Source organism: Gouania willdenowi, chromosome 14 (genome assembly GCF_900634775.1).
Source record: "Gouania willdenowi chromosome 14, fGouWil2.1, whole genome shotgun sequence".
Taxonomy (NCBI): Eukaryota; Metazoa; Chordata; class Actinopteri; order Blenniiformes; family Gobiesocidae; genus Gouania; species Gouania willdenowi.
In genome coordinates this window covers 25655961-25669828 of record NC_041057.1, presented here as the reverse complement: position 1 = coordinate 25669828, position 13868 = coordinate 25655961, and the positions used below count along the sequence as shown (strand labels likewise).

Here is a 13868-nt window from a genome sequence, read left to right as displayed (position 1 = left end):
GAAAACTGTTTTGTAAACATTGCCTGAAGCATTGACTTGGGTACCTCGATAACAGACAGCAGGATCTCAGGTGCAGAGGAGCCAAGGGCCATTAGTGAAAGGTTGGACACAGTTTCGTTCCATATTCTCACTGTTGCCACTGTGGTCTCACCGTTGGGTTTGGTGACCGTCACCTCTTTCTCCTGCAATGACAATATACTTGTAATCTCACACCTTCAAACCAGCTGTTCATTTTTAAAGCCAACTTTAATCGTTTTTGTAAGTAATCTGATGGAATCAAAAGCTATAAACTCTAAATTCAAAATTTTATGTGTACATAAACTTTGCCAAATGTGTACATATTTATTATTACAAACTAACAGTGTTTGGAATAACGGCGTTTAAAATAACGGCGTTATGTAACAGCGTTTGTGTTTCAGTAACGGGATAATCTAACTAATTACTTTTTACGCCGTTACAACGCCGTTATCGTTACTGAACATTAAATGCGGTGCGATACATACGTCTATACTATAATTCAAGGGTGTGTGTGTGTGCGTGTGTGAGTGCGTGGAGCAAATATCTCCCCGACGTGGTGCCAGTTCAACCTGAAACTCGGTCGACGGGTTCCAAATACCCCGAGTGTGTGTATCTGATATTTTGGAGTAATTTGGTCATTTCAAAATGTTAATTTTAATTTTATTTCACTTCTAGATGGTCCCGAAATGAAACCTATTCAGATTTTGACCTCAGGGTGTGAGGGGGCGCTAGCGCACCATCTATATCTATTTCACAGCACAGCTCACTTCCGGTGCGTGCACGAGCTCCCGTGGACTTTTCTTTTCTCTTTTGAGGAAAAATACTTTTTTACTCTTCTTTATTTGGTGATGACATTTCGAAACGTTTATTTTCATGTTAGTTTGACCGTTCGCTATTTAGACCGGACGGACCTCACCCGGAAGTTATTGACGGCAATGGCTGCTGTGTTGAAAGCTGCACATTTATCAGCAGCGCGTGTGAGAGAGAACCAACGGAGGAGATTAGAGTCCAAGGTAGAGAGACTCACACACACACACACCAATCACCCTCTACGTGTCTACGTGTGTGTAATGGACCACCATTTAGTCCGGTTACAGTCTGTGTCCCGACACCCATCCATTGGGTAGTAGTGACTGCAGTGTTGAGTCAAATCAGTAAACGGTGCTACATAGTGAAGCCCACCAGAGGGGTATTCCATAAAGGCGGGTTAACAAACTCTGAGTCGATCCATAAACTCTGGGTCAACATACCTCGCGATGGGAAACTCTGGGTATCGGATTCCATTAAAGCTGGTATGAAGTGGGTCAATCAACCCTGAGTATGTAAATCTTGGGTTACTTACGTGCACGCATGCGACAAAAAGCCATCATCAATGGATCAGAGATTTAATCGAGCTGCCATGGCAACCAAACGGAAAATAGTGATTTATTCACCCGAATGGGTGAAATAAGCCGGTGTTTGATGATTATGAGCCTGTTCTAAAGGTGCGTTCAGTCTTCAGTGACTATAGTGGCTTAAATCACCCACAATTAGTCACACTTTTTGGTCGCTTCATCACTTTATTGCTTCAGTGACGTGACGTGAATAAAATGTGTCTGAGGAGACGTGGCAGCTGCATAGGATGTCTGCATAGAGAGCCCTCCTGTTACACTGGATATAAAGACAGTAAATGCCGCTTGATATCACATAATTTATATTGATTTTTTATGTAATATTGTCACCAGAGTCATCTCAACATCCTAAAAAATGTCATAAAAAACACTGAAGCGGGATGCGAACCCGCAACTCGTCACTTACAAGCGCAGCGTCACACTTCACTGCTTCATCATAACTTCAAAGATGCATGATCTACAGATTTAACTGTATAACAATATAAAACAACAATTGAGCCCTAAAAGTGTATTCATTTAAATGATCATCTCCTCCTTTATATTATCCACAGGTTTTTATTCAGAGAACTTTACTACAGACGTCAGTAGATGTTTTAATGCAGATCAACCTCTCAGTGACTTTCACTTAATGATCTACATCTACAATGTTATAAAGAAAATTACCGTTATCACAAAAAAAAAAAAAAAACCGTAAAGCAACACATTAGTAATTATGTGAGCATGTCTGTGGTGTGTGATGTTACTAATGTGTTTCAGAGAAAAGTGTTAAGGTTTATTAAAGTGTTCAGAAATGGTGTTCAGGTGGGCGGAACCAGGTAGAAACCCAAGGTTTCTTTGATAAAACCTGCCAGCGACCAGGTTTAGTTCACGGACAATGTTGCTCGGGTAACATACTCAGAGAAGAACATACCTCAGTTTTTGGAATGGGATACTCAGAGTTTCCCTCATTTGAGCCTGAACATACTCAGAGTTTGAACATAACCCGCTTTATGGAACACCTCTCTGATGATTACTGCAGCTTCACTCACGACACACCTGTTACTACACCTAACTACTGAAAATAGATAAGTTTAGTGAAAGTTAGACAGGCACACACACTAAATGACAACAAAAAATGTGAAAATTACTCAAAAAACACAAAACTAAATATTTATACAACTAGAACTGCAAGCAGTTATGAAAGGGGGCCAAGCCTTCCCGCGCGACTCAGCCCCCAGGTTCCGCGGAGCCCGTGGAAGTACGTCATGAAGGATGACGGGCTCGTGGCGAGCGTCAGGACACAGGCCAACCTGCCATTTGCTGTGAACAGGTGGATATGAAGTTTTGGAACATGTGATTTAAAGTGTGAAAGTTTCAGGCCAAAATGCATTTGCACCCATTTTAGTGCCACCTAGTGGTGCACTTTTTGGTTTTGGTGATCTGTGTGCTCTTCTATAGTTACCCTGTAAATTTCACATCCCTCAACATAATACTTTAGCTGAAATAAAGGTTTGTTTATTTATATGTTATGTAGTAATAAGCCACACCCACTTTGACCAATCGCGAATAAATTTGAGATTGGCCTCAGGAGGCACCCAAGATCATACCCACCAAATTTGGTAAAAATTGGTCTTGCCATTTAAAACATGCAAATATTCCATTACTGCAGCGCCCCCTAGTGATGTAATTTATTAAAATTTAGCTTATACCCTTACAGTCACATGCCAACCAAAGATCTCAGATTTGGTGTTGTTAGCATTTATTTTGACCGAGATATGCAACAGTTATGCATTTTTATAGCTAGCTAGAAAAATTTACTCAGTAATTATTTGCGCATATTTTGAGCCAACAAAATTATTTCATCAACTTTACATCAGGTCCAACTGAAGACTCTACGTGCCAAGTTTCACACTGATTGGACAAAACCCCAAAGAGGAATTTGAAAAAGTATCTTTTTTATATGTCGTGACTTACAAAGAGCAATGTGCTGTGGGAGTGGGCGTGGCCTATGTCAGATGATGAAACTCTTTGTAAGGAACATGTGGATATGATGTTTATAAAGATGTGAATTAAATTGTGAAAGTTAGAGGCAAAAATGTTTTTGCAATTATAGCGCCACCTAGTGGCACAATATTTGGTATGGGTGGTCTTTGTGGTCTTCTATATCTACCCTGTAAATTTTACAGCCCTCAACATAATAATTCAGCAAAAAATAATTGTTTGTTTATTTATGAGTTATTATGTCATTAGCCACGCCCACTTTGACCAATCGTGAATTACTTTAAGATATCGCCTCAGGAGGGACCCAACATCATACCCTCCAAATTTGGTAACAATTGGTCGTGCCAATTAAGAGATATAAATATTCATTATTTGTAGCGCCCCCTAGTGGTCTACATCATTCAAATTTGGCGCATACACTCACAGTCACATGCCAACTAAGGATCTCAGATTTGGTGTTGTTAGCATTTATTTTGACCGAGATATGTGCCAGTTTGCATTTTTATAGCAAGCTAGAAAACTTTACTCGCTAATAATTTGCGCGTAATTTAGCTGAACAAACTCATAGGGTTAACTGGAGATTATGTCCAACTGAAGATTCTACGTGCCAAGTTTCACGCTGATTGGACAAAACCCCAAAGAGGAGTTCGAAAAAGTAGGTTTTCCAGTTTTTGCGATTTTTCTCCGAGAAAACAACTAAATTTGCAACAAATGGTGTGGGAGATATTGGCCAAAACGTGTTGACCTTTGTTATAGCGCCACCTGCTGGCGAACATATGTGAATTTTTGCGTCAAAGGTACACGGGGTGGTCTGGACCCAACCCCCAAAGGGCACCGCCCTACCATGCACGGTTTAGCCTGCGGCGCCACTTTTACCGGGGGAAACATAATAAATATAATAATAATAATAAAAATCCTTTCGATTACAATAGGGTTCCTAGCTCCGCTGGTCCTAGGAGCATACGCGGTTCCCTGGCCCCGCAGCTTGGCCCCCTAAAAATTACACAAAAGACAACAGAAATGCAAAAAACTACACTAAAATATTATACAAAATGACTCCAGAATCACACTACTTAAGGCAACAAAAAATAATTATAAAAAAAATGCACAAAAAACTAAACAATATTTATACAGGAAGTACAGAAAACGACAACAGAAATGCAGAAAAATTTACAAAAAGGCTCCAAAAACACACAAAATGACTCTAAAAAACATATATTACAGAAAAACACACCAAACAATAACAAAAACATGAAAATGACTCGAAAAAAAAAAAAAACAACACATTTATCATGCGCATGTCTCATAGAATTAAACCAGGGAAATTGCACACGCTATTTTACTTTGCACATGCAAATATACCCCTTTATAATGCTACAGAGTATGTTGTTATTATTATGCCCATAATTGACAACTCTTCTTAAGCTCTCACTATATGAATACATACTTCCGACGGGCACTGTACTCGACTTAAGAAAAACATATATTTACAGAAAAATACAACAAAAATATGAAAATGGCTCAAAATACACAAAACTGAATATTTATACAAAAAATACACAAAATTACTCCTGAATCACACTACAATAGCAACAAAAACAATAATTATACAAAAATACACGACTCCGAAAAAACATACATTACAAAAAAAATGTAAATAAAAAAACATTTATGCACAAAAAGACAACAGAAAGATACACAGATACACATGGCTCCAAAAAAACATACGTTACAGAAAAATACACCATACAAAAAAATATAAAATTGATGAAGTCATGCACATGTCCCATAGAATTAAACCAGGAAAATTGCACCCACATTTTGCACCCTCAAATATACCCTTTATTCTCCCACATGAATGCATACTTCTGACGGGCACCGTACTAGTTGATTAAATAAACTGTGATGCGAAAGCATCCCTGACTTCTTACTCAATGTAGTAAGGAGGTGGGATAAAAACAAGGTGAGCGATTATGATTGGCTAAGGCGACGTCATGTTTCATTGTAGCCAATCGGAGCCAGCATTTTTACACATGTGCCAGCAAGAGGAGGCGGGTTAAAAACAAGGTGAGTGATTATGATTGGCTAAGGCGACGTGCCAGCACACACGACACACACACACACACACACACACACAGAGCAGATTGGATGAATCAGCAGAGATGGTGAGCGTGGAACAGTCTGATGAAAAGTTGACATTTTTAAGGTGACGATACAAACACTACTCTAAATTAATTATGGTCAGAGGCAAGAACGTGCATGTGAAGTGTTCATTATATCCAGGAGTGAAGACTTTGTCCACATCTGTTGTAAGCAACTCAAAATTAATGAAGCACCTCACAACGACACACGCATCTAAAAAATCTGAATTCTTTGACATAGAGCAACTTTTTTTTTTTTTTAACAGTAACGCAAATAGTTACTTTCCTTCTTGGTAATGAGTTACTTTTATTATAGAGTAATTTAGTTACTAACACAGTTACTTTTTGGAACAAGTAGTGAGTAACTATAACTAATTACTTTTTTAAAGTAACATTCCCAACACTGCAAACTAATGGGTGATAAGATTAAAGAAAAACAAATACAAGACAACTGCTTTACAAACATCACACATATAACAATTATTAGCAAAGTGGATCAGTTTAACTTGTTTAATACCAATAAGGGTTGGTAGCTCATTATTTTATCGCAATAGCTTTTTTCCATTTTCAATCTCTCTTTTGGTTGTTCGTTAGAACAGAGTGATCATATGATTGTACTCATAGAACACGATACAGCTATCATAGCCAAAGTATTTCTTTGTTAAATTTGAGTATGTTGCGCTTGGGATATTACCATTGTATACAGTAGATTATGGTTAACATGAGCATTCTACTAGAGGTTTACACTGGCAGTGCCAAAAGCTATCAGGAATCAGATTAAACAGCATGAGAAAAATTGGAAGTGGTTATTCTTCTGACTTTAATCCAAAAAAGTAATATATATTAACTGGATATCAAGAAAGAATAACTTGATGGCTGTTTGGCGTGTTATGATCATTGCAGGACGAGCCAATTTCCTGACTGGTATACTTTGGTACATTTTGGCACATAATGATTGCACTCAAACTGACTGTAATTAAATTTGTGATGTATTTTGTACATAATGATTACATTCTGTAGTTTACGTCTATAAATTTGCAATTTATGTGTGGCAAAGATTCTTTCAAATCTAGAATAAGTAACGTTGAGGGCTTTTTATCTAGAATGACTGCTTTTTTCATAACTTAGTAATACCTGAGAGGTGATGACTTCTATGGATGCCATGAAGCGGTCAGCAATGATGGACACACCCATAAACATATACATGAGGCAGAGGAAGTAGACCACAGCCCTCCCCGCCTGCTCGCCTACTGGTGGGTTAATTGGGAGCCAAACTGGTAGAAGGATGCCTGGATGGCACACTACAATGTCTGAACAAGGTTTTTTTACAGACTCAGACGAGTTCCCAGAGGACTGTGTTTGCTGAGGGCTGGACGCCCGCTCCACAATGCTCCGGGGCCTGGAAGAGGTGCAGGGTTGGCACAAAAAAAAAAGTAAAAGGAGGAGAGACAGGACTGGCATAAGGTGACTGTGGTTGGGGCCCATAGTATCCCTGACCAGGAGGGGCTCTGGGAGGTGGAGCAGATGGATCAAAGATTCCTACAGAAACAGAATAAAAAAGAAAAGAGTGTTACTGAAGCTATTTACTCTAATGGAGCCAAGAAAATGTTTGGAACATTTACTACACTGTGCAACAGAGGATGCCATCAAGAGACAAAAAGGGCTTGCTTAAGCCAAGTGGACCCAGTACGCTGCCGACTTTGGTCGTTGAGTCGACTAATTGGTCGACACCGTCGACTTATTAAATATGCAGTGACTATGACTTTCAATTTTAGCATTAAAAGTTGTTCATTATTTGCAAAATAATAAAATTACAATGGGTGACATTTGTGTGATTTTAATAATGTTGTCCACTGATATATTTTGTAAGTAGACAGGCTTTTTTCCTGTTAACTCTAGCCGCTGTCAATTAAGTATATAAAGCAACACCGCATGTGCTCAGTTCACATACATAGCAGACGGTAGCATCAACCTGACTCTCATCTGCACACTGATCCTGCTGTGCAAATAGGATCCAGTTACGACGAAATGAAGGATTACATTCAAGACCGAAGCAAATGTGACTCTACAGGGCCAATGGTGTGTGGAAACAAAATCATGGCAGATAAGCGGCCTTAATGCTCAATTCTGATTTTTTTGTTCATCCGTTCACATTAACATTTAAAATGTGACCTGTATCAGACTCCAGTGTGAATGGTTTGTGGCTCCAATCTGACCCACGTGCGCATTGTGGCGTTTGTCTTATAGTTTTTGTGCAGCGGAGCTGGACAATGAATGAGTAGGTGGAGAGGAGGACAAGGAAAAAGAAAAAGAGAGACAAATATTTTGTTTTAGTTTTTGGTGGTTAAACACAGACCATTTATGATATGAACCTTATTAAAGCTTTGGTCTGAACGCAAAACTGAAACCGTCGGGTCCAACAGACATTAGGTATTTATATTTGTGCCTGACCCAAAACCTACAATTAAAACCTATTTTTTCCTCATACAAATGACATATTTAGGTTTGTTTTAGTGGTAAGCCTGCTTTTATTAACACTTAACAGACAACTGTTTGTCATCATTAGATCAGCGCACAGGGAAACAAGTGCACATTAAACACACACAGGTGCGCAATGCTCACTAGAGATGGCTCTATTTACATAATCCACTTATCAAATATAAGGATAATCCATGTTCTTGTGAAGAAAAAGAATTGATTCAACAGTGGATGCTTCAAGCATGTCTTAATTCTATCCGTCTGCTCCAATCAGAGGACAGTGCACTGACAGCTGCAGCACGACACCTTTTTGTTTTTCGGTTGACTAATCACTACCTGTGCCATAGTCTTGGTCGACCAACAAATTCCTTGGTTGACTACAGCCCTACCGTGCATGCACACTCAATGAGCACACAAAACTTTATGACAATAAAGTTTATTCATTATAAATTTTGACCCAACTCTGCCAAATGAACTTAATGAGTTTTATTGTCGCTTTGAAACTGTAAATGTTGAACCAGTTGCTTTTCCTGCCTGTAATGAGCGGTGTGGCTTCACCATCTTTGAGGAGGACGTCCACAGGGTCCTCTCCAGGACTAAAGTTAGAAAAGCTCCTGGACCAGACCGTATTCCTCCCTGTGTCCTTAAACTGTGCTCTGAACAACTTGTCCCTGTTCTGACAGATCTTTTCAACATGTCACTCAGGAAGTGCACTGTTCCACTTAGCTTCAAAAGATCAACTATAATTCCAGTGCCCAAGAAGACACCTGTGAAGTGTCTGAATGACTATCGGCCAGTGGCCCTCACATCAGTCTTTATGAAAACCTTTGAACGATTGTTGCTGGATTATATCAGAGAATAAATCCTTGTGTCTATGGACCCGCTCCAATTTGCAAACAGAAAAAACAGAAGTGTTGAGGACGACCCCTAACCCATCGACCCAATAGTATTTTATACATTTTTTCCAATGTGGTTTTACTGCAAATGGCTAATAACCTGAACTGAACTGAATAGTACTGCACAAGGCTTTACTGCACTAACACATTTTGCAATAGCGGTGTCAAAGGGTGCTCGTTGGTAAGATGACGAAGTCGGAAATGGCTGAAGAGATGTCCTCCCTGACGAATATGCATGGAAGGCATCGCAGAGAATTCATGGAGGCAGAGGACAACCGTAACTGGTGATACTTCTCTTTGCTCAGCCGACAGTGGGGCAGGTAAAGAACTAACAACATGTTCCAGCAGCTCATCATCTCTGCAGAGGCAGACTCCTTTCTCTGCTGTACCTCTGCACTCTTCCACTGGCCAAGAGGACAATGATCAGCATTATCAACAACTACAATTTCAGAATTCAATTACACTGTTTTTAGCTGTTTTTTTGGGGGGTTTTTTTTCTTTTTGCATGTCATTTGATTTGTATTCAATAAAATTGTTTTGCTAACTGCTGGTAGAGTCTACTCATTTATGTATAACTATTTATTCAGAAAAATATGCTGCTAAAGTTTGATATTTTTGCATTGTGGATTTGATGAATTCATTAGATAGATAGATAGATAGATAGATAGATAGATAGATAGATAGATAGATAGATAGATAGATAGATAGATCATTGTACAAGACAAGTCATATAACAAAATTTTAGCAGCTTGCAAAAGTGTTACGACACAAAAAAAACAAAACAATAAAATCTTAAATTAAAAACATAAATATCTACATACAGTGCAAAGGTACTAGGGGTGGGAGTTGATTAAAAAAATTATCTAATTAACTCTGGACTTTGTAGTTAATCAATCAAATTTTTAGCATTTTAAAGTGACCCACTTTCTTGCGACATTTTGCTAATGTCACACTAAACTCACTATCAGCAAGACTAACAGTGATGGTTATCTGTAAGATGTGAGCAACACAAGGTATGTGTAGAAAGGGTAAGTGTCTTGCCACAGCCATCATGTTTTCGTGCACTGTGTGTTCCAATTGTGGTGAATTTTTGTTGAATTCCCCATTCCTCAGCCACAGAAAGAAACTGTTCATCGCAGTTTTCAGCATAGTGTCTGGTGTTTGTTTTCTGCACAGTCAGGGCAAAAGACTGTAGATGCCATGTCCCATCTGTGACGTCAGCAATGTGCACAGTGACACTGACATATCTCAAGTTACTAACGGAGGGCCAATGATCCCCAATCCGAAGCACAAATTCAGCTTTCTGCAATGCATCCAATTTTACTTGCTTTTCAGTTTCATCAAGCTGTTGGATGTTGTTTGAAATAGTTTTTCTGCACGGCAGCTGGAAAGTTGGATCACACGATGCTATCTATAGCACATTTTCAAACCCTTAACTTCTCCCAGTAATAGTGGTCTACAGTCCAGAGCAATCCATTTAGCGATTGAATTTTTGAGTTTATCAGACGTTAACTTACTAATTTTGAAGCAAACTGTGATGAAATGCGTTACATTTGTGTAACAAGCTATTTTCTTGTAATTAATTAATAATTAACGCATTAAAGTCACACCCCTAAAAGGTACAGCAGTGCAAATGCAACGTAGTGCAACAATTGCAAGGAATGTTTATTGTTTGTATATTTCCTTAGTGTGTGTTAGATTTGGGGTGCAGAGGGGGGGAATGACGCATGTAGGTTCAGTGCATATATTGAGCATTGCGTTAATTCAGGCAGGCACGGAAGTCAAGCGAGCCAGCCCCTCCAGCTGACAGTAGCAATTCCCTAATCAGTTAATCATGTTCCAGGCTTCCCATTGGTTAGAGTACGTCACGGTGTAGTAGGGAACAACTCCTTACAAATTGAAGCATCAACACCCTTCCTAACAGGGTTTACCAAGGAGCCTGTTTCTTTATCACAAACAGTTTACAGAATGCTCTTTTATGAACTCTGAGACAGAGAGCCCAGAGGAGTCTGTTTTAACAACTGAACTGTAACCTCAGAACCCTCTTTTACGACAGGGGAAAAACTGTTTATGCATATTTAAAATCTCACCTCCCCTTTAATTCCAATCAAAGAGCAAAGGAAAACTAGCTCTGATACCGTAAAAGCTCAAAATAACCATCTTTTACAACCCCAAGGAGGGGGTAACAGGATGCCTACTTGGGCAAACAGATACTGTCCTTGTGTTTCAAACCCTAACCTCTTGACCTCCCCCTTGTGAAGGAGCAATATCTTAACACTACCCAGGACCTTCAAGGACTGTGGGAAAAAAAACAAGTTCTCCCAGCTGTAAACTCGAAATGAGAACAAAGAGATTTTATACCATGTTAAAAATCACCAAAAGTTATAATAATGATCTGTGTTCAAGAAATTGAAATCATAGTTTATGAAAACCTGCTATTCTGTCAGTTCTTTTCTAGGCAATTATCTTCAAACAGAAAATTATTTTTTAAGTAGTATTGGGTGTCTAAAAGGTCTAGAAGCTTCACAAAATTTAGTTTAAGGTATTTAATGTTAATCATATAGTAAAGAAAAACGTAACATGATTTTTTACCAGTATATATAACACTATATTTTACCAGTAAAACACACTAACAGATTGTTGAATTTGAACTGTGCTGTTTTGATTAGTCAAGTTTGATATCAAAATGTCCCATAATTCATGATATTTACAGTTCTGATATTGGAAAGATGATTTTTGTTAATTTAGGATTCGCTCCGTCTGTTTGTTCTCTTTCTCTTTGTTCTTTTTCTTACATGTACTCATACACGCCCACAACAGTTGAGCAAGCCGACACCACAAAAGCCTAAGACGCCGGAGCAACATATGTAACAGCCGATCTACAAAATGAGCACTGCGGTCCCCACGCTCTCAGTTCATTCAGCTGCGACTGGCCAAAGAGTGCCACGGATCGGCTAACTGAGCGAACCCTGTTGTCCAATGCGAAAGATCCAAAACGGTGGCACATCCAGCATAGTTCCTGCAGCACAGAACTTGCTAGTTCTCCCGGGCTTCATCGTCAAGGTACCAGGACAAACAGTCCAAAATAGTCGCATATGCGAGTATAATTTCAGTGTGTGCAAGTGAAAATCTGGTCACATCCGTGCGAGTGCGTATGGATGACCTTATTTTGGACGGAGCAGCTGAGCGCTCCGTCACATCCCACAGAGTGCACTTCTCTCTCTCTCTCTCTCTCTCTGCGCTGCGGAGCCAGGCTCCCATTGAGGGCAGCAGTAAAATGCCAGGCCAGATGTTTAGCTGTGGTTCTCTCAGGGCAGGGGTCTGCAACCTGCTGCTCAAATAAAATCAAGATATAACAATTTGTAATCTAAAATAAATCACGTTGTCCAATGACTCAGCACCTTCCTACTTCACCTCCTGCAACATCTTCAGACCATCAGCTTTCCTGCACCTGTGGCTAACCTTAAGTTTTATATCTCTGGTAAGATAAGTAAACCAACAAAAATACTATTCTGGAAGAAAACAGAGAATTTAATTGTGTGGGAACAGATTCATTTAATCGTCAATGTACCGGTTAAATATGTGTGTTTTATGTGTGGCAAGAAATGAGCAATTAGCATGTGTTGACCACACGATAGTGCATTATCAAATTCAAGTTACTTTTTGTAGCCTTTCAAATACATTAACTAAAAAAATCATCTTTATATAACATTGTGTTCATTTCAACTAAGATGCAAAAGAATTTGCAGATGCAAGATACTGTTTTATTTCTTGATGTCAATTTATTTTACTTTATTTTAAACTGTTTTTAAGTTGCCATTTACATGATCAATATAAATCAAACCAAATTAAATCAAACATTATTATTATAATTTTAACAGTACAGAATCTATTACACTGTATTGTATTCAAGTACAGCATTTCTGCAAAATAAAAAAAACAGAATACATGTAACCTGTTGCTGTGATTTGCTGGTATTAAAAAAAAATAATTGTTGCATGTTCTTTTAAAATTATATAAAAGAAACAACCTGTTATTTCAGCCCCTGCTTGTTGCAGAAAAACTAAATATTGACAATGAAACCTGAAAACATTTAGCAAATATATCTCGAATCATTGTCAATCTTTACCTAGAACAAAACCACGGTAGGCCAGTTAAGTCAACTATTCATCTGCATGCATGGCCATGGTGTACACTCCTCCTCCCTCTTTTTGATGTAATTTTGAGACTCTGTATTTATTTTCAACGAGTACAGTGCCCGTCCGAAGTATGCATTCATGTGGGAACATAAGGGGTATAATTGCGGGTGCAAAATGTGGGTGCAATTTTCCTAGTTTAATTCTATGGGACATGTGCATGATAAATGTGTTGTTGTTTTTTTTACTCACTTTTATATTTCTTTGTTTGGTGTATTTTTCTGTAATGTATGTTTTTTGGAGTCATGTGTATTTTTGTAATTTTCTGTTGTGTTTTAATGCCTTTTTTGTATAATTATTGTTTTTGTAGCCATTATAGTGTAATTCAGGAGACATTTTTTGTATTTTTTGTGTAAATATTTAGTTTTGTGTATTTTTTGTATAAATATTTAGTTTTGTGTATTTTGAGCCATTTTCATATTTTTGTTGTATTTTTTGTCTTTTGAAGTCATCATTATGTGTATTTTTGATCTTTCTGTTGTCTTGATTGATTTTTTGTATAATTATTGTTTTTTGTTGGCATTGCAGTGTGATTCTGGAATCATTTTGTGTATTTTTGTATCTTTTTTGGTGTAGTTTTGTGCATTTCTATTGTTATTTTGTGTTTTTTTGTATAAATATCTAGTTTTGTGTATTTTGAGTCATTGTCATATGTTTGTTGTTGTTTGGTGCATTTTTCTGTAATGTATGTTTTTTTAACCCTAGCAAAGAGGAAACACTCTGCAGTGTGTAGGTGACCAGCCATGTTATTTCTTGGCAGAAATACTT

At 38.2% G+C, this 13868-nt stretch overlaps 1 protein-coding gene across 3 annotated transcripts in view; it reads right to left on the bottom strand.

The window, feature by feature from the left end:
• slc8a2a (solute carrier family 8 member 2a) overlaps positions 1-13868 on the bottom strand; it is an 85842-nt gene that overhangs the window by 31229 nt on the left and 40745 nt on the right. For all 3 annotated transcript variants that reach the window (XM_028465881.1, XM_028465883.1, XM_028465882.1), the window contains exons 2-3: positions 6665-7069; positions 45-182 (exon numbers count right to left, since the gene is read on the bottom strand). In XM_028465881.1, coding sequence (XP_028321682.1) covers positions 45-182; positions 6665-7015 — 489 coding nt within the window. In that variant the 5' untranslated portion in view covers positions 7016-7069. The remainder of the gene's footprint in view (positions 1-44; positions 183-6664; positions 7070-13868) is intronic.